We start from the raw sequence: 27,153 nt of genomic DNA on the forward strand, positions 1-27,153 counted from the left end.
TCCAAATATGCATCTACAGTCTTTCTGAAATAGATGGTCAAACTCAACTTATATTTCCCATGCGACTTTCAAATCACACTTTGCTTATCTGCTACATTTGTTGATGTTATTTCTAAATCTGTTGTAAATGTTACCTGTAGACCTGTAAAGTGAAATCTTTGTTCCTGGGAAATCAGTGACAGAATTCCTGCTGACTTCCCTAAGGTCAGAATTTGAGTCTCAGGAGATTTATATAATTTGGTAATAGATTTACAGATTTCATTTATGCATTGCTCTAAAATACTTTGGTTTAGATAAATACATCTTTGGTGTAAAGCTGTGTTTAAAGTAATAGTTGTGTGTCTTTGTTTTTACTTTTGGTCTTTTAGTTTCCAGCGTGTTGTCCTTTTTGGTTTTGTTTTATTGCTTTTTCTTTAATTTTGCTTACCAGAGCCAAAGCCTTAGTAGAAGAACAACGCCTTTTGTTCCTAGGGTTCAGGTAAAGACTTCGTCTGCCTGACAGAAACTAAAGTTGTGGTTTTTTCTTTTGTTTGTTATGGAAAATGCATAGTAGGAAAACGTTACATTCTAGTCCGTTTTCCCATATTATTAGTGTGTTGCTTTAAGCCATATTAACAAGTTTCATGCCATTTTTGTGAGCAGCTTGTAAAGTTCTGCATGGGGTTTAAATACTAAATTACAATTTAAAGAGACAGCTAGTTTTTGTTTTGCTGTTTATGCACTACTTAACTCATACAGGTTTCAACAATCCTGATGGCTATGTATCCCACATACAAAAAAGTGTGCACTGTTTATGCAGTAAATAATTCTATGCTGTTCATGTTTGAGGTCATTCTATAAAGATTGATGTCTCTTTAAATCATTCATTATCATTACTTAACACATCCTTTTTTGCATTTTCCAAGTAATAGTAGCGCCTTGAGTGGAAGACAGGCAAATAAATTTGTACCTTGTTTAAACAGGCAAAATTTTTGCATATGAAACCTCGTCCTTGCATTTTAAAAATGCATCAAAATAACCCAAACTCAATTTAACTAAAAAATGAACTCTCAATTTGTGTTACTGAATTCTTTAGCTTTGGTATTTTATGTAGGTACAAGTTGTTTGCCTATTTTCATTAGGAAACTTCTAAGGTACTGTAGATTAATGTAAAAGTAGGTTTTACTAATATTTAGCAGTGCTTATCTTGCTTTGCTGCATGTTTTTCACTTTCTTGTATGTAGAATATTATCTGCTTTTCTTACGAAATACCGTTGTGGAGTTGTTAATCTTTTGTGTGGGAGCTATATCAATGTTCCTTATGTTTGCTCAGTTGCTCAAGGAGAGATGGAAAGGAGGGAATCTAAACGCTGAGAATGAAATAATTAAATCTCATATTGAAATGGGAAAAAGTTCATATAAATTTCTAAAAGAATTCTAAGTAAAACTGCAGGAAGTGATTCGGTTATGAATCAGATTTAATAAAGCACATTTTTTCACATTATTTTATTGTCCTAAAGTAGTCCTTAAATAGAAATTCAGAATAAAAATTCTATAAAAAGAGATTAAAAATAATATCTCAACAATACTGTTTTAAATAAATGTTAGTGTGAGCTACTGACATAGTAAGTATGCTTTCTATTAAAAATTTAAAACAACCCTTCACGTGAATAAGGAAGTTGGCTTCTGCTTGTGGTAATGAAATCAAAGAGGGTACAAATCCAGTCAGAAATAGAGGTAAATATTGTATATGACACAAGTAGACATTTAATATCTGTTTTCTTTTTATAAATGTTCAAAATAAATTAAGAAATAATATGATAGATAGCTGTTTAATTTAAAAACGAAACAAATGCTTGAAACCTGCAAGTTGCTTGTAATAATATAATGTATAAATTACTTGTAGTAGTCTTGTATTTAAGTCACATTATATAAAGAAATAGACATAAAATTGTCTGTTCTACTTAAATTCTACTGTACTCTAATGGAAAATATACTTTGTTCAAATGATTATGGTAGTAATTTAAGAAAATAAAACAAGCTCAGTGCTTGATTGGCAATACCCAGGAAAAGAAATTGCTTCTGCTGTTGTAGATAGGAACCATCTTTAGCTCCAGTTCTGTTTCTGTATGCTGGGAGCCTCTAAAAGTTTGTTTACAGATCTCAGTAGTTGTCCAAGCCGAAAACAGTGATAGCAGAAGGGGGAATAGCTTTAAATTAGAAGAGGGGAGATTCAGGTTTGATGTTAGGGAGAAATTCTTCAATCACAGGGAGGTGAGGCCTTGCCATGGGCTGCCTTGAGGAGCTGTGGGTGCCCCATCCCTGGAAAGGTTCAAGGCCAGGCTGGATGGAGCCCTGGGCAGTCTGATCTGGTGGGAGGCAGCCCTGCACAAGTCTAGGGGTTGGAACTAGTTTTGAAGTCCTTCCAACTGAAGCCATTGTATGCATCTATGAGAAATGTTCCTCATAGCAGCATCTTTAAGACTAGGTTGAAACAAAGTCCCCTACCTGCCTGCTTCTTGTAGGGAAGGTTGATAGTTGCTTGAGGTGGTTTAATCTAATATATTTCCATAATGCAGGTTACAGAGATGAACTTTAAACAGGCTGACTTAGGTGTTAGAAGCAGTCCAGTGGTAGTGCAGAACTCTGGTTTCTTTTTGGCATAAGAAATTAGCTTACACTGAGCTCTGAACTGTTGTTTGTGGTTGTCAGAATGTATACTTTACATTCTGGGCTGTGCTATGGCTGTGTTTGTAGAATTCTCACTAAGAGTAAGCATCTCTTGCATTTCTGTTTATACCTTGGTTTCATTGCTCTTGACAGGAAATGCATATCTTTTTTCTTACTCTTGTCTTCTCTGCTTGTTAGTCTGAAACTGATCCTGGTGATGTACGTCCCAGATCCTGGCACAAGTTCCTCCTCTGCACTTCTGTCTCTGTGTCACTCAATTCATTTACTCTGTCTCTTGTATCACTGGATGAATTAAAAATTAGCCTTGTTTTACTGGAAAGAAAAACATACAAGTTCATTTTCCCCAGTCGTTCACCTTTCTCTTGAACTTTTATTACTTACACAGCACTTGAAAACGTGCACATCTGTTTCTTGAACTTTTAGATTACTTTTAACATATAAGCAATTTTCTTACAGGATGATGTTTTGCAGTATCTTGGTAGAGAATCATATGTTCATGAATGTGTTTTCCCTGTGGCATCTTTCATTTTTTGGAGCCTCATTTTGACCCATGGTTGCCATTTAACTACTATTTTTACTTCTAACTTCGGTCATTTCAAACATCTTTTTTGTTTCAGTGCAGAACATCGGTATCTTTAATCATACATGAAGATAAACGCATGCATCTATTTGGCCTTATTGAAATAAAAAATGGAGCCACTAAAAAAGAAATGTGAGACATACCTAGATTAAAATACTTAAATACCTTCATAATTTTCTGCACTCAGATCCCAGAAGCTCTTCTGTTTAGCAGTCTTTTCTTGTATTTGTTCCAACACATACAGCAGCAAACAGAATAGTTCTAGATTTAGCAACTTTGAGTAATCAGCATTTGTTAGAGGTAGATTTAAAAGCAACCGAAGCTCGTCTTAAGCTACACCAGGGACTTTACCACCCCAGAGAAATGTCTTTGTCTACATAAACTTAGTCCAAATAAAATTGTTTCAAGCATTTTCAAAGATAAATTGAGACATTTTTTCTTCAGTTGTATATCTTGCTGGTGTATCTCTTATTTCAGAATAATGTGGGGGGGGAAAAAAAGGAAACAATAGTATCTCAGTTTCAAAGAATTATGCTAATAAGCAGCTATGTAGGTTACATGAAATATCGTAATGAAAACCACAAGAAAAAAAATGCCTTGTCATCTGTTTCTCAAACCTAGCGTTGTTTGAGTGGTACTTTGGCTGGGGTGGTAAAATTCAGGCTGCAGGGCAGGCATTCACTTCCAATGGTAAAAATTGTCTCTCTTGTCCACGAGGTTCATGAAGTAAGACCTAAATAAATAAATAAATAAATAAATAAATAAAATATAGAGCAGAATGTATAAATGTACTCTGTTTTTAAATCTGAAGTTGTCACTTATGATGCCATGTGCCTCTATGTGAACCACACAAAACCACATTGGAATTAGTTAAGCATTCAAGCAGTCAGCATGCATGAAAGAGAAATATGGGAAATGACAATAATATTATCTAGATTTTCATAATTGATTTCCCTTATGCATATTTATTAGAGTATAGATCCTAATTACATGATTACTTTTTTCTAGAACTCTGATCTTAATTACTACATTGATTAAAAAGTTTTTAGTTAAGACAAGATCTGAAAAAGGATGAAATCTAATAAAGTGAATTTGTTAGATTAGTTTATAGATTTAAATTTATACTAGCTTGAGGTGCCTTGTGGAAGATCTTGGACTTAGACAGTTGAAGAAAAGAAGAAGGTGCCTCAGTATCTGCAGAGAATGATCTAGCCCAAATAAGGGACGCATCCCCATAAGTCTGTTTGAAACTTAGGCTACTCCAGAGTGTGAGTCACCTCTCCAGGGAGAGATGTCTGTCTCTTCTTCTGAGCCTGCAGAAGACCAAACAGCAGTAATAGATTTCTGCATCCTTATTTCTTAGAATTCATCAACAGTCAGCTTTTATAAAATGTTTTATATGTGGGAAACTCATTCCGGAAAATGTACATCTTTGTTTTAAGCTCTTTTTAGGCTACTGAAATTAAATCTGACTCTCAGAGAAATGCCTTTAACATCCTTTTCTTCTCTGGAGCAGGAAGTCTTATGTGAAGCTGAGATACTCTGTGGTCACTGATACAAGTGTGTGATGTGGTTATAGTGAAAGAAGCTTAATTTTAGTGTATCAGATTCCAGACCTGCCAACTAGAATGTGCACTGATCTGGCATTGTATCAGTATTGGATAAAAATCAGAATTCTTGAAACTAGGACCAGCCCTGTCCCCCTCACTTTCCTACCCCTAAGAGGTACCTACATCATCTGTCTACAGAGTATTCTTGTTTATTCTGCTTTGTACATCAGGTGTTTCTACCTGGAAGCCCATCTCCAGGAGTTCAGCATCTGCTGAGCTCTATGGATGACAGACCATCTCACAGTTTCAGGGTGTATTGTGTTCAGATATCTGTTTGCCTGAATGTAGGTCACAACAGAAATTTAGTCAAGCATTAGGTGCACATCTGCCTAGGGAAGGGCAGCATGTGAGTGTGTGTATGGCTAATTATAAGTTCCAGGACTTCGGCATTAAGGAAAAAAATCTCTAGAAAGCCTTCAGATGAAATCACTTTCTGACTAGAGTAAGTTTTAGTTGCTGAAATCCTAAATTATCTAGGTTGACAAAGTTCTATTCAGGATGTTTCTTATGGGTTCAGCTGGTCCACACATGCACCAGCTCATCAGCCATCTTGTTTTTTTTGTTTGTGATGCATTTTCTGTGCTGTAGTTTTGGCTTTCTCCTTCCCCCATTTAGATCAGGATTGCACATGTCACAGTTTCTTAAATAGTCTAAGCTTTTACTTGAAGATTTGTAGATTCTCCTCTGTTATTCAGCTGCTTAAGTTATTGGTGCTGAGCATCGCAGTACCTGTGCATTCCTTTGAGTCTTCTTGTGAGTCTTCCTCACTGAGGATTGAATAATTTAATGTTCTTCACTTTGTAGCGTTAAGAATCTTTTCTACAAACTGCTTAACAAAACTATAAAGAAAAAAAATCATTTTCTCACCAGCTTTCCTGTTACACACATGGTATCCCATATTTATTTCACTATATGAAATTCATACGATATTATCGGATGTGTACTAGGATTTTTCTGCATTTGTGAATAAAGAATTGAGACTTTATCATCAAAATCTGACACAACCAGCACCTGATTTTTCAGTGACATAAGCACTGTTCAGATGTAATACATACTTTAGACTTCAAACACTTTGTAGTAGTTCAGTTTAGGCTCCAGAGCCTCAGCCCGAGCTCCCAGGCAGTGAAGAACATGTAATTTATAAATAGTACACCCTTCCAACACACAAGGCCTCTGGGAAAGAAGGAGGGGTGGAATCAGACTGCAATTGGCTACAAAGGTCTTAACTGACCTTTTTATGAGGAGAAAAGAAAAGCTTCTTTGAAGAAAATACCATCCATCTGGATATTATGTCATAAGGCATGTGCAAATGGGACAGAATTAGGTCAGTTCTACACCCAAACCCATTTTTCATATTCAGTATGCTACCCAAACTCCTTCTTTCTCACTTTCTTTTACAATTTCCTGTCCTGACTTCTTATCGTATTTTCTTCAATCTCAATCTAACTATGCAATGCCTTCTGTGCCAGTTAGGACCTGGATTGTTCCTCATTTGTTGACTCATTCAATTTGTCTCATCCAGTCCAGTTTTTCCCCTCTTCTTTGGTCCCTGATGTCAGTGATTCAGTTGTTCTTGTGTTCCACCAAGAAACATCCATTATATTTTACTTTTCCAGTCACTGTAATGTTTCTTACCGCTCTCATCTTCCTTCTTCTAAACCCATGAGAATGCAAGCCCATCATCCCCTCCAAGGAATTCTTCATCGATTCTTGCACTCTAGCTTTCTTTCCTTCTCATCTTTTCATCCAAATTAATTCTTGGATTACAAGTGTTTTTTCTGTATGAGTGTTAACATTTTTGGTCATAATTCTGCCTCCTGACCTGGCCAGTAAAGAATTACTGGGACAGCATACCTATTATGCATATATTTTTTTAAAATTTTATCAGAGTATTAATAGAAGAGTATTAGATGTGTGTTAATGCAAATTTTGAGTTCTTGTGGCAAAACACAGACAATAGAGCATCTCAAAGACATTTAGTGTTAGATGATTTAACATTCCCCTTAGTCTCATTCTCCAAACCATTTTGGCAAAGTCTTCCTGCAAAAATCCAGTCAAACAACTATAGCAAAGAAATATTTAGCTTAAATATGAGTAAATAATTGTAGTTGCTTTTTTTTTTTTTTTTTTTTTTTTTTCATCTAGGTGTGTATTATGTTAACTTCATTGAGTTTGTGGATCATAAATACATTGGATTCTGATTAAGGAAGGTTAATTTTTCCCCTGAAAAAGGCAGGTGACGAAGATTTTCTTCAGAGCTACTCCCCTTGGTGTGTAGGACTAGCCAGTGCTTGAGAGCAGATGAGGACTCCCTTCAGGAGGATGGTTTATTTAGGGTCAGAGAGCATGTAATTTGACATGCACTGCAGAGGTCAACAAAGCTTCTCTTCGAGTTCAAATTGTTGACGCTCATATTGTTGGTGCTAAGCTTTCTACTTGTTATCTGTTGAACAGATCTGTAGTCCAGATATTATCAGTTTAGAGAAATTCCCTTGCTTTACAGGCATGGAAGAACAACATCTAGAAATGTCTCTAGAAACTTATTAATTTCTCTCACACTATTTTCTACTTCAGTAGTTACAAAACCCTGTTACTGCTGGTACCAGAAACATACAAAGTCGGTAGAAGGGCCAATAACATGACAGTAGTGGATTTCTATCCACTCTCTTCTGAAGTCCAAACACTGTTCATCGGTGGCTGCAGCATAACTATTCCTGCACTCTGATGGTGTAGGAAGAGGTACAATCCCACCATTAGATGAGTTGGTATGTCTTACTGTCATCTCAGTTACTTCATTAATTAGGAACAACAGAAAGCTAAATGAGCCTCTTGTTGATTGGTCAGAAGTCTTAAGAATTGTGTCAAGACATTTCTCTAAATCACTGAAATGCTGAAGATGAGAAGCTGTATAGCAGATGAAGATCCCGTATCTGAAATAATGCTCCACAGAAAGTGCATGTATCTCTGATGTTTACCTTAGCTGGGGTTTACTGACATATACCTTATCTAGAGTTTATTTGTGCCTAAAGGTACTCTGCTTTGTTGTGCAGCCAGGCATTACTCTCATTCCCATAAATTCAGGGAGGAAACTTCTTTAAATGTCCATCAAACTGGCCATGAAGAGAGCTTTCTCTGTCAGTTGCAGTTAACACTATCTCAGAGGTACCCCCATGTAATATCTCCCTGGCTGTTTGAAAAGCTTTGCTTTGCCCTACCTGCACCATATCCCCTGTTAGAATTAGTGCTGTAAAGTAGGTGTATCCTCTCCTTGAATGATACATTCACGGCTATATTATTCAAACTAGAATAGCTAAACAGCAGTGCTTAATGAACATAGTGAAAATGTTTGCTAGACAACGTCTAAGACTGTTTAATAATGATTTCCACAGATTAGTAATGTTAGTTTTTGCCTTGTTGTTGCTGAATTTGATTGGGAAGAGAGTTGTTCTACTGAACCTGTTTTTCTCTTACAACTTTGGGGGGTTATTTTTACCTTATCCCATGGTCTTTCCAGCACAGCAGGGCATAAACATTCACTCATTCATTGTGCATAAAACACCTAGACATGTATACATATGAATGCCGTACATCAGTAATACGAGTAATACATTACATTACTAAGTAATGCATTATGCTGCCAAGGAACAATAATCCTAACCCTAATACTATGAGAAAAAAATAGTATGAAATAATGTATTCATTATACAAGGTTCTAAAAATGAGTAACTCCAGGTACATTCTGAAGATATTATAGTATGAATATATTTTCTGCTTTACTACAAATGCAAACTAGTACGCAATATTTTGTGCTTAAGCAACCAATATAAATAGTAGCTAAAGAGTAAATTTAATTTAAAAATTAATATGGTACTTTGTTTTAGAAATGAGTCCACTAATTAATATTTTCTCATTACAGATAAAACTGTGGTACGACAAGGTTGGTCATCAGTTAATAGTGACAATACTGGGAGCAAAGGATCTTCCTTCAAGGGAAGATGGGAGACCAAGGAATCCTTATGTTAAAATTTACTTTCTTCCAGACAGAAGGTAAAGTGAACATAAAGACAAGAAGTGTTTGAATAAGAATTAGCTGAGCTTACCTGTCATACACTTATGGAAACATTACAGTTTGAAGTTCCTTAATAGAGCATGCTACGTAACAACAACGTGTCTTTGGACACTGAATATTAACTGACTTTTAGTGGCTATTTTGTTAAATACTGAATAGAATAGTAAAGGCAGGTGTACAACACTGCATGTGAAACTGTTATTTGCAAAGCATTTTGTTAGTGTTCTGTAATACCCGTATTCCTTACGACAGTTATTCCTGTCTAGAGCAAAGAAGATGCTGCAAAAATAGGTTCACAGATTTCTAGACCGATCAGACCAGCTGGCTGGTTTTTCCCATTCAAAGCAGGAAAAAAATTTGCAACCAAAATGGGTGTATTTTTTTAATAGTAATTGGTGTTTCATAAGAATTATTTCATCTTCTTCCTATTCACGTAAAATGTTCAGAACTTTTTGAAATTATGACGTGTTTTCTATCAAATATATAACAATTAGCAAGTTGTCATATGGCAGGAAAATTCATTTTATTTTCCTCAGAAGTAAAAGCTAAGTAAGCAAAATATATTTCTTGTGTAAAAGAAGAAAACGTGCTAGAGGTAAAATATGCTTAAATAAGTGAAGCATTTAATTAGATGAAAATCCAGAATTCTCTTTGATTAAACAGATTTGAACGGAAAAGCTTGTCCAGTGTAACTTATTTCAGTTTTCAAGGGTAAATGAATTTTTATCGTAATACAATAATTGCATTATTTGCTTTAATAATGTGTCCAAAAATATTATGTCTTAGTTAATCTGTTGACCCAGTTTCTAAGTAACTGTTCATAAATATAGTAACTACATTACGATTGCACGTACTTCCAAAGTATGCAAGTACTTCATTGCCATATTAAAAAATCCACATTAATTTTAATGCCACAGCTGCATATGCGGCAATCAGCAGGTTTAATATTACGCATTTTTCTGAGAACTCTTCTCAGTATTGTCAACAAAAGGAGTGTGGGTGTTTTCTAGTGAAACTCATTTTCGTCAGAAAATACGAGTTCTTGCAAGCAGAAATATTCTGGAAAACACATTGCTCTCAGCAACACCCTTGAGCCTGACCCAGGATTCCCACGGTAGCCGTGCATAAGGCTCCAAAAAGTCAGGCTCGCCTCATGGTGAGATCTGCCTTCAGATTGGTGACCCAAAGGATTGTCTTGGAAACTGTTTTGAGACCACTGTTTCTGAGTGTTGCTGGAAGAGCTTATGGAACATATTCCCAGGGCCTCTGGTGTCTTAGCTGGCTTACTTGTCTGAAATGCAGTTTTTTGCTGTGTCCAGTGTTGTGTGCACATGCATAGTACTATTGCTCCATGACTCTTGGGAATCCTGTCCATAGAAGTATACATGTATTTATGAAAAATCCATGTTTACTGTTTTCAAAACAAATATAGAAAACAGTTTCTTTTTTCTGAGGGAATTTCTTAAACTGGGAATTGACATGCAAACTGTGAAATCAGCTGACTACAGAGTTTAATATCAAGTTACGAATTGTCCCCAATACATACATTGAACTTCATTGTATCATGAACAAACTCTGGCATACATTACTAGAGTATTTCCGTAACATTATACAATGTGCTGCTGGTTTAAGATTTGCTGCTCTTCATGATACATTTTTTACAGTTTAATTTTTTTTTTCCTTCAGTGATAAAAATAAAAGAAGAACAAAAACAGTAAAGAAAACCTTGGAACCCAAGTGGAACCAGACATTCATTTATTCTCCGGTTCATCGGAGAGAGTTTAGAGAACGAATGTTAGAAATTACTCTTTGGGACCAAGCACGAGTTCGGGAGGAAGAAAGTGAATTTTTAGGAGAGGTATGCAATTATTGGTATTTATCAAAGGAATTGATTAGTCCACATATTCACATTTAGGATACAGTATTTTTTAGTAAAGTAATTATTAGTAAAGCAAAGATGTTTAAAATTGTGAATTTGTCCTTATTTCATTAGGTTGTACTTGGCAGATAGTACTGATATGAGATTCTTTCTGTATTTCTTCTGTTTTAGTAATTGGATGCACAGTTTCTCAATTTGTTTGAGAAATGTTTAATAAAATCTGCATTTCACATACTTTTATTGTAACAGAATATTGAAATGTTGCTGACTAACTCTCTACAAATTGTTTGAATACAGTTAAGATTGTTGTAAGGTGATAAGGGCCACGTGAAAATTTTATTTGTGTATTTAGTATAGAAAGGCACAGAAAATGCCTTCTTATAAAGTGCAAGATTTTAACACTTTTAAAAGGCAAATGCATTAACTTAAAAGACAAAGTCCTTAACAGTAAGGGAATAATAGAATAAAATTTATGAACGTTCGTATTTTAAAATGCAGTTTTATAATGGTTTCCTATTTTAATCTGTTTTTTTTTTCTTTTAGATTCTTATTGAGTTAGAGACGGCACTACTAGATGACGAACCTCACTGGTACAAACTTCAAACACATGATGTCTCTTCATTGCCACTTCCCCATCCCTCACCATATTTGCCACGAAGACAGCTCCATGGCGAGAGTCCTACGCGGAGGTTACAAAGTAGGTTGTTAGTTTTATCCATGGTGCATAGTTTGTTTGGATTAATGTGTAAAATATGGTAAATTCTTGTAGATGGCAGCTGACAGAATTTGTGTGTTCAATTGCAGCTCTTATGAATCCAGTTATTTATGATTACTTTTAAGAGTCTGAAATGTTACCAATGGTATTATTGAACACTGTGCAGTACAACATTGTTTTCTTAAGAGGCAACCTGGTTTAGATTATGAGTTTGAGCAAGTTATCTTGCTCTTCTACGATGTGCTTTCTTTATCTTAAACTCCCATATTACATATCTTATCTCCCATTTTACATTTATCTTTTCATAGTTTAACCAAAAGTGAAAGTGCAGTAACTTTCTCTTAAGGTAAAACTTAAAAATAAAGTGAGCTGAGTATAATAAGATATGTTACAAAAGCTATGCCATGGCTTTGTTCTAATAGTTTTATGCAGTTACATTCACAAACGGATTGTCTCTCATTTCTATTTTATAGGGTTTGGTATACTTGATTCACTATAGTTTTATGTTACCAATAGATATTCTGAAAATAGAATATCTGAAAATCTATTTCCTTAATGCTGTGTTGTTTCTCTAGTTCAACTGCTCACTGCTCTCGGTGATTCACAGCCATCTTTCACTGAATGAACTGTATAAAGTGTCAACTGACACTGGAAAATCTTTAATTATTGTTAAAGATAACTCGTGTGGGAAAAAAAAAAGGGGGGGAAAACTATTTCCAAGAGCCTTTGGATTTTATTTGGTGATTGCACGTGGGTGTGTGTGTTTGTGATAACTGCCACAAACTCACAGAAGCTTATGCCTGTGTAGGCTCACAAATAAGCTTGCATATTTGCTGTGTTCTGTGTGGACCCACTCTTAATTGTTTCTTGGTATGTAAGTATTGAAAGTAGTTGGCAGTGTTTGTGTACGTGCACTAGATGGTGAGAAGAATTAAAATGCTCCATATCATAATGTTATGAGATAGTTACATTAACTGGGAGTTGAAGTGCATAGCCTTCGAGTTGTAAGATTATACTGGCCCAGAGAAGAGTGAAAGAAATACTAGTTAACAAATAAAAAACACTTTTTCTATTAATTTCTCTTCAGTCTTCTCAAGGATCATAAGTGTTCTTTATGAAAATTTTTAAAATTTATTTTTCTCTGTACTTTCTGCCATCTTGCCACACTTATAGTAAGTTGTCTGCCATGTAAAAATACCTGCAGACCAGTTGGACATTTCAGTATCTGTTTGTATTTGAAATTTGTGAAATTTTAATTAAAAAAAAAAATCCATCTTGAAAACAAACCCTCTTTGTTTATAATAATTCCCATCTGTGCAATAAGTAACTGCCCTGAAGAATAAATGAATAAATGAAACAGATGTTGCATCAGGTATTCTCTAAAAAACCCCTCCCAACCTACACTATAATGGACTGATGAAGGCCAGATAGAATATCTTACGACTTACACCTTTAATACTTTAATAACATCATACAGAAGCTTGTTTCTTCTACTGCTTTTTGGAGGTTTCAAAAGAACATTGAGCTAAACTTAAGATTTCTCAATTTTTCTGTTTTTTGCTCTTTTAAAATCCTTTGTTAACAAGTCTTGTATGCGATGAAGCAGAAGATGTTACCAGATTTTTTCCAGTGGCACGCTGTGACAGTGTGCAAAAAAAGATCTCCAGAATGAAGTTAGGGCATATCTGAAAAGTGTACCTATCTCTTTCAAAGTACTTCTTAGAATACTTACTCTCCTATTACACTCTAAATTTATTTCGGTTATTGAGGCTGCAAAAGCTGTTTTCAGCTTCAAGAGCAGTTCGGCACTGCCACCTTTTATTAATTTCTGTGATGCTTTTACGTACAGAATTAGTTAGTACAATACAAAGCATCTTAGAGTCACAGAATTGTAGGGCTGGAAGAGACTCTAGAGATCATCTAGTCCAACCCTCCTACAAAGCAGGCTCCCTAGACCAGGTTGCACAGGCAGGTCTTGAATACCTCCTTAGAAGGAGACTCCACAGCCTCCCTGGGCATCCTGTTCCCATCACCCTCACTGGGAAGAAGTCCTTACACATTTGTGTGGAACATCTATGCTTCAGTTTGTGGCCATTTCCTCTTGTCCTACAGCCACATACTGCTGAAAAGAGTCTTGATAAGAAGTACTTGATTGTACACCCCTCAAAATTTCTTGTGAGAAGTCCCAATATATTTAGAATTACAAAATTGTTTGTCATTTGTATAAATACGGATGTACACATCTAAGCTTCATTTTTTTGTTAAATGCATGCATACAAAGGCAATATTTAAATGTTATTCTCTGAAGGTAGCTTAAAAGAACCACCTACGCTTACCACTGACTGCTATTCTCTTTTTAGTATCATTGAATTTTGGTGTTCTGAAGATGAACAAATTGTCAGTCCTGAAGACTGAACTCCCATGTTTACAGATACAGATAGCACAGGGTGAGCTTCTCACAGAGTCTCATATGCTATGTCTTCCAGGAAACAACTTTCAAAGAGAGATAGTAGCTTAGTTTCTACTTCTTTTTATCTCTCTTAGTATCTTAGAGTGGACATTGTGTTGTGGTATAGAGTGATAGAAGCCAGTTTTCACCTTCTCTTGAAGTTAATTCTTGAATTTTCGAACTAGCTTCAATTTTCTTAAATATTTTACATAGTATCTGCATATATTAAGAATTCCAGGCTGCAGTAAGTGGAGTTGTAGGCCAACTGAAGTTCTTTTTATATTACCTCTGAAAAGAGACTCTGAACAGCAAAGATTATTTTATGAAAGATTTTAATATTCATCTAGTTGATGAGGCCATAGTATTGATTTTCTTTCTTATTTTAGGTAAGAGACTTACTATGAATTACACTGAAAATTGAATGTGGTTTGGATACTTCATTGACAGTTGTCCATTAGAATCAGTGGGATGTCAGCAGTGTTTTTGACATGGGGTTGAAAATCAAGAGGTATTATTTTGTCCCCATTTCCCAGAACAGAGAAAGCAGACATCAAATTAAATCTGAGAGATTCTTATTCAATCTTTTGAAGTTATGTCCACATAATGTGTACATTTGTGCAATGTGGGCTGATAATGCTTAGTTGATAAAGGATACTGGGCAATCGTGTTTTGAAGTCCAACAATTTTTTTGTTGTTGCTCTGCATTAAACTGATTTTTTTTTTTTTTAAGAAATATTTTTCATTATTTTGTTTTACTTTAGGAATTTTATGAGTTTCCCAGTTACCTAAGATTTAAAAAATTATTCTCACTAGCTCTGAGAGTCTGCAGCTTTAAAGCCAAACTGACAAAATTATTGATCTACATACCACAGAGCGTAGGAAGTCAGTGCTTGTAATGGCTTAATGCCAATAGAAGGGAAGAAATGTGAGAAATAGTAAAAACAGTTTCTGATCCCTAGTTACAGCATAGGTATGCACAGCAATCTAGGAGAGTTTTTAATTATCATGAGAATCATAGAATCACCAAAGTTGGAAAAGACCTTCAAGATCATCCAGTCCAACTGTCTACCTAACACCAGTATTTCCCACTAAACCGTGTCCCTCAGTGTCACATTTGTATGTCTCTTGGACACCACCAGGGATAATGACTCCACCACCTCCCTGGGCAGCTGGTGTGCCAATACGTCACCACTCTTTCTGAGAATAAATGATATCCAACCTGATCCTCCTCTGGCACAACTTGAGGCCATCCCCTCTAGTCCTATCACTAGTTACATGGAAGAAGAGGCTGACCTCCACCTCACCACAACCCCCCTTCAGGCAATTGTAGAGAGCCGTAAGGTCACCCCTGAGCCTCTTCTTCTCCAGATGGAACAATCCCAGTACCCTCTGCTGTTCCTCATAAGATTTGTGCTCCAGACCACTCACCAGCTGTGTTGCCCTAACTGTGCAGTGCATGCACAGTATTGGGTAAAAAGATGTTTTGTATTTTAAGCATTCTCCATCATGGAAAAGTAGTGAATCTACGTGCAATAAACTCTGCTAAAAATATTGTCTTCAGGGTTTCAGAAATGACAGTGTTTGGAAATCAGAATCTTTAAGTCCAAAATGATCAACAAAATGATATTTTTTTCAGATCTGAACACCGGAAAAATCAGTCAAAATCAGAATAACTATAATAAGAAAACTGTGAAGTAGCTTTCTTATAAGTGATGAGTTGTTGCTCTGGGTTTTGAAGTCATTGATGACTTCATTTGCTGACTTTCTTGACTGTTAAACAAGACATATTGGAACAAAGAGATGGGAGAGTGATTATTGTACCAATTTTTTTCTGTGTGCACAAATAGAGTGAATTTATAAAAGAAAAATACAGAAAAAATAGGAATATAACAACTGAAAAAAAGAAGTATATATATGTAGAATATATAGCATTACTTTTCCAAACGGTATGTCATTCAGATCGAAATTAAAAAAAAATCATAGTGCATAAGCAAAATATTCTGAATAATAAGGTCAGTTTTGTTTGTTTGATTAGACTTTAACATGCTAAAAGTTATCACATACAACTAGAAACACCAAATCAATAGACTGAATTCACAAAGTGCTTATTCACCATGCTGCTTATTCATTTTTGAAGAAACTTTTTTAGATGGACTTGTCATTGCTGGTTGCTGAGGCTTTTTATTGATTTATTTATACTCATTGACTTTGTCATCAAATCAAAGATGGATTGAGTGCTTTTATCTGTTAAGTCAAGTCCTCTTTACCATTCTCTAACTGTTAAAATTTCAAGTCTATATTCTAGAACATATAGAGCTAATCTTGGCAGTATGAAAATAATTGAAGTTTAATAATAATTAATGACAGTGTATCTGAGACCTGAGGCATTGCAAAACTGCATTCCGATGAAAGCCATGGAATTTTTTAGAACTCAGAATCTTTACTTGAGAATCAGGATCCTGCTGTCTCAGCAATTTCCTTTTAATGTGTTTTGAATATTATAAGTCTGTATGATAATTTTAAATCAGTGTAAATGCATCTTAGTTGAGGGTATCATAATAATGCTTTTTACTAATAGGTAAGCAAGAAACATACAATTGCTTTTTTTTTTTTTCTTTCAAATTATAATATGGAGCATTTTATGGTCAGTGGCACAGAATGTGAACAGTGAATATTTTATAAGAAGTTTACTCTAGAGAGGTGATGAAGCTTATATTTCTCTTTCATGCTTTCTCCTTAATTTTTCTTTTTTTTTCTTTTATGAAGCACAGGCCTTGTTAACTTGGTTTGCATGCCCTGATGTTTTGTTCATCGAATATGGATATACATATATATATACAAACACCAGTATTAGATCTATTATGCACCTATGATTTACTTATATTTATTGTACATCTATGCTTTATTAAATACTTTAATGAAAAGGTATTTAACATGATACAGGGGTGTCTGAAAAGGCCTTAAACTATCAAAATATTTTTCTTTTTCCCAATTAAAAAAATAAAATTATTTAATTTTGAAAAAATAAAAATAAACCTTACTAAACTGTAATTAAACTACAAAAATATTTCAAAATCTATCAACACTGCAGGAGTTTATGGGAGTTTGAATATTGCTTATAATTCTGTTGTTCTGCTTCATTGATAAAATCATGTCATTATCAACTCTTTTGCCATGTAATGACAGGAAAACAATGTTTTCTGTTGAAACAACTTGATGTATAGGGCAAAGTAACCTTGCTAGGCAGCAGATAAATAGTTGGATCAAATTTAAACAGATTCTAAAGAACAGAAATCTATGCAGTGGCTTCCTTTTCTGGCTGAAGTCATTGTACGTTTGTTTTTTTAATTGTTGTAGCATAATAAACTATCATATAATTATAAAGGTTCTGATGAAATCTTCAAATGAATGGAATATTACTCATTTTCCTTTCTGTTGTAACCATATAGAAAAATACATGGCTTCCTTAAGTCCTTGCTCCATTATAATCTCACTATTTCTACATTCCTGTCTTCTTAAAGAAACTCTACAATTTTCTAGATCTTTCCAGAAGTTGCATTCAGAATATCTATCCTTTTTAATTATATAAATAATTTACACATTGTGTTAATTGATTTTTAATTACATTCTTGGACCTTTGCTGGAGGAAACTAAAAAACTTTCCCATACTTCTTTTTTGTAATTTTCTAGCCAAAGATGAGTCAATTTTTCATGCAATTAATAACTGGAATAGACCTGTGCCAACAAATGCAAATGTTAGAAAAAATGTAACCACTGAAGCTCTGATCTAAATGTTTGTAAATCATTCTAAGAAAATCCTGATTATCTTATTTGAAATTAATGGAATTCTGGAGCTAGGTAACAAAAAATAATTGCTTATCAAGAAATACAATTTGTAGATGTAGATTCGAGATTTGCAGATAGTAGATGATTTACTGATAATTGTATGTATATTAAAACAGTATTTAGCTGGATGTCAGAAAAACTCCAGCTTGCCAGAAGGAACCTGGTTGTCCAGTACATTCCACAGCACTGGTTGGCAAGAAATTGTTACTTTCCTTTTTTCTCTAACAATGTCATATCCTGTTGTCTGCTATACTTAAATGAAGTCTGTGAACACTGCAGTAGCTAATCGATACTTGTCAACTGCTGTCCATCTATAAGTAGTCAAAACATTCATAAGGTCTTGCTAATGGCCAGGGCATATTCATATTGTTTTGACATCCTGGCTTCTTCCTATTACCTCGTGGAAGTCACATTTACAAAATCTGCAAATGCAAAGTAATATTTCACATTTTCATTCGTGTCCATTGTTTTGCATACTATATGTATTATCATATTTAGAAATACTGACATGATTGTATGGAAAGATGGAATAACTCAAAGAGTCAGACTTAAGTAATGAAAGCAATTACTCACATCTAGCAAATATTTAATCATTGTCTTAAATTCACCGCTCACAAATCATGTGGAGAATGTATTAATGTATATACATTTTAACCAATGTATATATTGTGCATTATTGTGTACATTTTTACCATAAATATGCATTTTTACCAAATCAAATCATTCACTAGTGGAGATAAAAGATTGACTTTAACATCACTACTGAGTCTGTGAAATTTAAACTAGTATTCATAGCTACCTCTCAGGAAAGTTCTGCTAATAACTTCTGCCAAGGTGCCAACATCACCATACAGTCATTTAAGGGTATGATTAGTTGAACATACATTTTGCTCTTGAAAAGTGGAACACTTGCTTACAGTAAGTAAGCAGCTGTGTTTGAGAATTGGAGATGACTGACCTCCTGCAGTCCTCCCTGTCTCCAGAATATAAATGTCAAACCAGAAGTGATTGGTGTTTTTGTGGTTTAATTTCTCAAATCTGATTGAGCTTTTTGCTTTTGAAATATGGCTTGAATATCAAATTCTTCAGTCTGCAGAAGCAGTTACAATGAAGTTTAAGGTTCTGACCATCCCTGTTACATGTAGTGATTCATGTAATTTTCCCTGACACTACTTCATTTCAATATTTGTTTTCCAGATAAAGGCTTATATTCATATAATTCAGGTAAACTTTCAGCATGCCAGAAATGCTTATTGCTTCCACATACATGCAAAATTTAATTTGATATTTTATTGTTGTGCTTTTGCTACCTATTGTGCAGATGCTAAATTGCTTGTTCCTCGGCTTTACATGTCTGCTTTTCAGCCATAGGTCCTTTGTTGGCTTTGTTTCTCTACTCATGACATCTCAGTATTGATATTGGAGCAATACTGTACCATTATACTTGCTTTGTCTGCCTTTAATTTAGGTAGAGCTTTGATAGGTGAACTGTAGTAAGCTTTATTAACTGTACTAGGTAAATGCTATTTTGCTTAAGCTTTATTTAAAGGATCGTTGTTGTATCATAGTTGTTTGAGAACTAACATAAGGATTTTTAGAACGGAAGCATTGGGGTAAGTGAATTACTACCAAAATCAGTATTTGTATTGATACATGTTTTTACAGTTTAGCATTGCTTTAAATTCCCAGTTATGAATACAGTTGGCATATCTGAGAAGTTTCCCTTAATTAAACATAAATTCATAATGTAAAGTTTTTACAAGCTTAAATTTCATAGCACTTTCCATGTGGGACTTTTTGCAGTTGCTGCAGTTTTAATTATGAGAATCTTGTTGAGAATTGGTTCATTTAATTATCTTTCAGTTAAGTTTAAGAAATGAAGCACACGTTGTTAAGAAAACAGAACCAGTGCTATCATAGAGAGAAAAAGAATACACAGAATCATGGAATTGCAGAATTGCAGGGGTTGGGAGGGACTGCAGAAGATCATTGAGTCCAATACACCTGCAAAAGCAGGCTCTCTACAAACCCCAAACCATTTCTTAAGAGCAGTTCTAAGAAAGCCTAGTTTCCATTACATTTACCTTTATTTTCCCATGTTTCCTCCAGTCTGCTCTCTCTGGAAATACCCTAGATCCCTCTCATGTCTTACATGTTCACTTGGGAACAGAACATGTTTGCTGTGACTAGTATGATTTCACCGTGTGTGCTCAAATTTTACCTTGGTTTTGTTTCTTTTCCAGAAAAGGGTTCTGATTCAAATATATCTCTGTTTATTTCTGCAACCCTTTTCAAAGATCCGTAGGAACTTAATTATATTTGGTATTTAAACCTTTCTGACAATTTAGATGAAATTGGTCAAAAACTTGAAAAACCACAGGAGGAAGAAGTGACAGATTGACATGCAGACAGTGAGACTGCATGAGAAATTAGTTTGCATGAAGAACCCTCCGGCACAAATTGGATGAACATGAGAATAAATTCTTAAGACAGTTGTTGTAAGACTGATTTTAGGGTTGCTTATGTGTCAGCTTTGAATATAGAAAAAACAGTGGTAGCACTAAGCTACTGTAAATGGTTGTGAAGGCCTTTTTTGAGCTTCAGGGAAGGAGATCATACAAGCATGCTACCAAGGAGTTCACCAAACCTAATAAAATGTTCCTATGTTGTAATGGATAGGATCCTCTCCTTGGGAGCTTGGTCTGCTTTCTCTTTCCTTTCTTTCCATAAGGTGAAAAGAATTTCCGAGCCAAAATATCTGATGTTCTTTCTGTTTATTTAAGCTAACACCTTATTCTTTTTACTCATTTCATCTCTTATCCATGTCAGTTCTGTGTTGGTTGGTCAAATAGACTTCAATTAACTTTTGAACCTCACATGCTGCTCTTATGTTGAGGCTTATACCAGAAACAAGTGTTTTCCACATTATTTTTATTCAGAAGTTGCAAACTGCTAACATCCAGTTATCAGACAAAATGGTTATAATTGAGAGTAGTTCAGTAATAACTTATATTCAAGTACTGTGAGGCTTAATTAACATCATTCTTCACGTTTAAAATACATCAAAGACATACAGACCATTGTCATGAGTGCACTTATTTGATGCACTCAATGTCCCAGGTATTACATGCTCAAACTCTTTGCAGAATTCTGAATTTGATAGAAAGGATTTCAGTTTCTTACTTTTGAAATATGCACTATATTTGACAACATATTGGTCAAACATTTTAAAGTACACATTAAATATGCATTGAAAACACTAAACAACAGCATCATTAGCAGTATTCCTTTGGAATAATTTGTTGATGAGAGACTTCATTGTCACACTTCCCAGACAGATTATGAGTAGTGCTTTCTCTGTTTTATGGACAATGGTTCAAATTACTTGATATGAATATAAGATAATGAAGTGGTATTTGGAAAAGACATGGTTAAGGAGGGTCTGTAGCCTACATATTAAAATTTACATTTTCAGTAGGTTAAAAACAATATTACCATCTAGAATGCATAGCATATGAAATTATTCTTGCAAAATTTATGAGAACTATGATGCCAGCAATTATGCTTGTGTTTTGGATACTCAGTTCAATAAAGGATTTTGACCTGTGGACCTTCTAATCTGTTCAATTTCTGATGTTAATGGAAGATATTGTAAATAAGTTTAATGTGATTATTTTGCAGAAGTTTCGTATTCCAGGCAGTGATTCTTGACATTAGATTCAATAGACATGTTTTCCTTCCTCTGTCCTTCCTGAAAATATTGATTTCCAAAGACAAAGCCAAGTAAGAAATCTCAATAACTTCTAACCAACATTTAAAACCACATTTTAAAGCTGTTAAAAGAAACAGGCCTCTTTGCAGGGGTAGTAGCTGGAGAAAGCTCTGAAATGTGGTTCTTCTTTCTCTATGCCCATCCTTAGGGCAGGTATTGATCTTGGCTCATTCACCTTCCCAATGCCTGTCTTTTCCCTGCAGCTTAGTTGTGTGGTGGGATTGAAGACAGAATTCTGTATATAAAAAGAAAAGATGGTCTCTAGATCCTGGAAGGGGATTTGAAGTTGAGGTATTAGGAAAATCTAGAAGGTGGATGGGGGCTTGAGGGGAAAGAGAGGCCCCTGCATTTTTGTTTCCCAGTGGAAATCTTCAGCCACTGTGACAACAGTTGGCTATTTTCATCCTCAGAGAAGTGAATTTTCCCTCCAGGATTGATGTGATGAGCACCATTGCCTATTCTTCCCAGTCCTTGCTTAGCTGCAGAGCACGAGAGCAGCTTGTTGGCATCTCTGCACAGCAGCTGCTCTTCTGCTTCCAAGTCAGAGCCAAGGTTACCAAAGAGCGACATCAGAATCATGCTGCTCTGCACCCCTTTGGTGACTTCTGCCTCTTTTCTCCCAACCAAATCCTGGCCAGACCAATGGAACTCTCTTGCTCAAATATTTAGTAGCAAATACAATCCATATTATTTAATCATGTGAATTTGAATTTGTGGCTAAGGAGAATAGAGCCTGATGGCCCCAGTACTTCTTCCCAATGGCATGTAAATCAACACAGCTGTAGAAGACTGCTGAGATGAGCAGCAGGTACAGCATCACAAGCGGAGTAGATAGATGTTCTTTCTTTGTAATGCAACAAAGACGTTCATTGGGTCTCTATACTACAATTTAAAAAAATCATCAGACTGAATATCTTCCTAGTTAAACTTAATTGCTTTGTAGAAATTATCCTGATTAGCAGAAAGCCCATTAGGAGAGTTGATAGACTCTTTACAGCAAGGAAGAACCTTCCTCTGCCTTGATAAGTAGATGTTAGACAGCCTGATAGAGAACAGCAGTTTTTATGGTTCAAGTAATTTCTCACATAGTAACTTTTTAAATTGAGAAGTGCTTTTATTTTTGCATACCCCTGTTGGCACTTGTTCTATGAGTATTCTGCTGGGAGTTGAGGCTGGGCATCATACTATGCCAGTCACCCAAGCAGAACATTGATCCTGCTTTGTCCTGAGCTCCCTTAGGTTTACTCACAGTTTTTACATGATTTTTTTTTTCGTTTGTTTTTCAGAATAAATCATTTCCTATGGCAGGAATATAAAATCTTACACCTAATTGAACAATCAGATTAAACTTCCTACGTACTAGTTGTCTATTTTTAGATGTCTAGAGAACTGGAGCAGACACACCATTGTGCAGAACATTGATTCTCACAACTGAAACATGTAAATAAGTAATTATCATTGCCACTTTGACATGCCAGTGTTTCGTCCTGATGGCATCAATCAAATGCTGTTAAAAAGTTGCCATAGAAGACAGAAGACAAATAAAGCTAAACAAATTAACACATCTATTTGTCCTACACGACCTACATTTTAGTGCTAATTGTAGACACGGAATCTACTTTTGCCAACTAAGTTCCATCTATTTTGACAGGTGCACTCCTGTATAGCATTTAATAGCTTACATTCTCCAAAGCGTCACAGACAGATTTTGTTTTTCAGAACACACTTTATGTGTGAAGCTGCCTTTTCCCCTGTTAATGCTTACTAATACCCCAAAGAAAATACTGCATTCATTTTATATGATCATTACCATTTATTTTTTTTCTGGTACTTAGATGCTTCGTATGTGAAAATTTGGAAGATGAACAGTGTGGTACCTCTTTTGATACGGAACGAATAGATATGCACATGAAGTATCTGCAAGCATCATTATAATGTTATTTATGTTTATATTAATTCTTAATTATCTGATATGAGATCTTGTTATTTATTTATAGACTTGGCTCAAGATAGTTCTGTTTTACAGGAAAATAACTGCTACATGTTTTTTTTGTTATTTTGACAGGGTCTAAAAGAATCAGTGACAGTGAAGTCTCTGATTATGACTGTGATGATGGAATTGGTGTGGTTTCAGGTATTACTTTCTAAATTTATTCTTTTGAGTTCACTAGAATTTTTTCTTGTTTATAATTTGTTATTATGAAATTTGTACTGATTTTCTGGTGAAAAATAGATTGAACGTATGAGTGTGTTTTTCTAACATATACAAAATAAGTATTGTGGTTAACGTATATTTAACCATAAAAATGACCAACAGAGGGAAAAATCAATGTGTAAATTTCCGTGTTGCTTTTAAAAATGATAAAAATAGAATTAAAGTGTCTTTTTGTTTTGTTTTTTTTTTTTTAAATGTTAAATGGTAGGAAATGTGGTTTAGATTTTTTTATAGACATTGGGGTTTTATGTATCCTTGAAAACTTCATGGTGAAGAGGTAGCACTACCATGGATCTGAAACCTGAACATTTAAGACAGGAAAGGAGATGACTTAACAGATAATGTGTTTGTATTAAGTATTCAAATTGGCAGTTTAATGTGTATTTGAGATAAAAGTCATCTTGTGAAAGACTTCCTCCACCTGAAGGAGGACAGATTATACTGTAGTTGTAGCCAAAACCAATAAAATAAGGAATTATACGCTTCTTCTGTATACAACAGAAAATGAATATAGGATGCAATCATGTCACCTTTAAGTCAGTACTGTTGGGTACAGGTACCAGTACAGCATTAACTGCACAGCTCAGTGTGCACTCAATTACAGTACTGCTGTATTGAGCTTTTTATCACACTTGGTCTGTGTTCTGGCTCCTTTGGGCCAAGTTCAGCTTTAGTGTTCCTATATAGTGGCTTACATATCTTATACAGTGAACATTGAGCAGAACATGCTCCCTGGTCTGTCCAGCAGCTGTAGGGCACTGGTCAGCTGCTCAGTCAAAAGTATTCCAGCTAAAAGGCCACCTAAAAGCATGTGTACAGCTTTTATGTCAGGTTTAAGTATGCTGATGGCAGGCTGAGTACGGTGTATAGAAGACATGAGTCAGAGCAACAGTACTACAGTGTGGGAAGGAGACAGAGGAAGTTAAAGAAGCTAGTGGAGGCAACCGTGGCTTTTACAAGATGACGCACTGCCAAGTAAATCCAAATCTTAATGAGCTACCTAATCAGTTGAGTTTGCACAGCCCTGTCTTAAACAATAGCTGTTATGCAAACTCTTATTCTTCACTGGTTAAAATGCATTGCTGATGGTGACTGCGTTGAAAAGAAAGTTTTGTAGATGAGAATTTGCTCTATTAGATAGTGTTATTGTGTTCTTTGTATCTGTTGTAGTTTCTGTGGACTTAAATAGAAAGCATTAATTTTTAAGGAACCCATGTACTTCCAGTCTAAGTTTGGCTATCCTTACGTATGTGTGTCAGTAAGGCTTTCAGATTGCCTGTCCTCCAAAAAGGATGGATTTTCATAGTCTGGCCAATCAGTTAAATTAAAAGTGTAGCAAGCAAACAAAACCAAGTTTTGTGATTTGCAAAATTACAGAATTGTAGGAGTTGGAAAGGACCATTAAGAAAGAGGAATAAATGAAAATTTGATGTTTACCTGAAATGCTCAGTATGGAGCCATTTTGAAGCTCGAATCTCTGTTGTCTTAAAAGAAATTATATTTTTGCAGAGATGTAATAGGTGCCTGAATCATCAGGATTTCAACCAAATAGCTGGATTTTCAACTTTGTATTTTTTTTAGTTATTTCTGAAGGCTGACTTTTATATAGAGATGATAGCTCATTTCTTCTGAATTTCATTTACTTTTCAGGCATTTGTGAAATATTTTAATATAAATTAGGGTGCACTATGTTGAATGGCCATGAATCCTCTAGTAGTAATGAAATCTTTATTTTTTTCCTGGCAGTACTACAGGAAAACACTGCTTAGAGAATTGATTTATCTGTTTTCCATTATCTAATTTTATATTGTTTAACTGTTAAAGTGGTCACTAAAATCTAATCTATGTTAGGTAGCCTTTTACAGGAAGTAGATAGTTTAATTCCTATTTTGACATCTCCATGGAAGAATTAGACTTTACAGTTTAGTGAATGAGTCTACTTCCCTAAGTTTTTAATGTACATTTAGTTCCTGCAAGATCTCTTAGCTTTTTAATTTCTGCTGACAATTCTACAACTTAGTTGCATTTTGATTCAGACTGACTGTGTAGCTGGAAGAGTTTGATGTTCTTTTAGCTTTGAAATTTTTATTGCCTTCCTTTTTTGTGCTGCTGTCACTACATTTACACGTCTTTTGATTTATCCTTGTTTTATCTTACCATCCACATCCTTCTCTCATTTAAGGTTCTTCAGTTTGCAGACTCATCACAATCTTGATCTAAATACATGCCTTCTTTGCAGTGCAAAACTTCAGCCATTTGTCTCTCTTTGTTCTTTCTTTCTTAGTACCCCAGTTCTTTCATTTTGTATTTTCAGATTTTATTTAACATGACACTTCACTTTGCTTTTAATCTTTTGACATATAAATACTGTATCACACCAAATATGTTTGCTGACATCTATTGAGTACTCTCAGTGATCCTTTCCATAAAATTCATGCTTATTCAATGTACTAGACCAATGTGTAGTTGTCTAATTTGTTTCCAGGAGCCTTTAAGAAAAGAATTCCCTTCTGTTTCCTCTTTAGTTTATTTTTATTCAAAATAGTGTGGTTATTATTTGATCTCATTATTTACTACTTATTTATAGTTATTTAAAATATATTTTTTTTCATGTTCCTGATCGTAGCTGAAATTTTATCTTTCTACAAAACATCCTTTTATGTAGGTTCTCTGGTATTGATCCTGTAAAGTTAAACGTCTGCCTTTGAATAAGCTGGTGATAGGAACACAGCAACTGAATATCTGAAAACAGTTAATGTGCACCTGTAAGTGTGATTGTCTAAGACTATACTTGCTGAAAGAGAAGGAACTTTATATGCTGCAGTTCTTTGCATCATAAACTAAATATTTTTAGTGTACCTGCAGTTGCTTCTTATTGCTGTTATGGCAATTCTGATGCACTGATTTAATTTCCTGGTGATAAAATCCTCATGTCTGTTTCTCACACTTTTCCTTAATTTTTACAAAAAGTTCAAATGTATTAGAAAAATTATTCATAAAAGCTTTCTCTTCGGCTTGCTTTCATCTTTGAATGCTTAGACAGGTAACAAATATTGGTTTTATTGAAGAGAGCGTTGCTTCTGTCATCAGGAAAGACTTTTAAGGAAATAAAGGTAAACCAACAGAAAAACTTAACAAAAAATTTTGGCTACATGTGCATTCTACATCAACACTGTCAGAAAGGATTCTAAAATATTGTATATTTAAGCAGATTTGAAAAAAAATACTTAACAAGTTTTAGAAATAGTTCTCTTGAGATAGAATCCATATTAAATTTATACTGAGATCTAAAATAGTAGAACAGAATCCCCATTATACTTCATCTCTGCTGGATTTAGTGTTGGCTAA

General features: G+C 34.8%; 1 protein-coding gene across 36 annotated transcripts in view; it reads left to right on the forward strand.

Moving 5' to 3' along the window:
* The window catches only part of RIMS2 (regulating synaptic membrane exocytosis 2), a 437,811-nt gene that overhangs the window by 252,741 nt on the left and 157,917 nt on the right, over positions 1-27,153 (forward strand). For 29 of the 36 annotated variants that reach the window (XM_042868720.1, XM_042868731.1, XM_042868726.1 and 26 more), the window contains 4 exons: positions 8,777-8,907; positions 10,616-10,787; positions 11,352-11,505; positions 23,656-23,724. In XM_042868720.1, coding sequence (XP_042724654.1) covers positions 8,777-8,907; positions 10,616-10,787; positions 11,352-11,505; positions 23,656-23,724 — 526 coding nt within the window. Of the gene's footprint in view, positions 1-430; positions 479-8,776; positions 8,908-10,615; positions 10,788-11,351; positions 11,506-19,015; positions 19,043-23,655; positions 23,725-27,153 lie in introns of all 36 variants that reach the window. The other 7 variants (XM_042868724.1, XM_042868722.1, XM_042868734.1 and 4 more) reach the window with 2 other exon arrangements.

Source organism: Lagopus leucura, unplaced genomic scaffold (assembly GCF_019238085.1).
Source record: "Lagopus leucura isolate 7727_CA_CO unplaced genomic scaffold, USGS_WTPT01 Super-Scaffold_100002, whole genome shotgun sequence".
Lineage (NCBI taxonomy): Eukaryota > Metazoa > Chordata > Aves > Galliformes > Phasianidae > Lagopus > Lagopus leucura.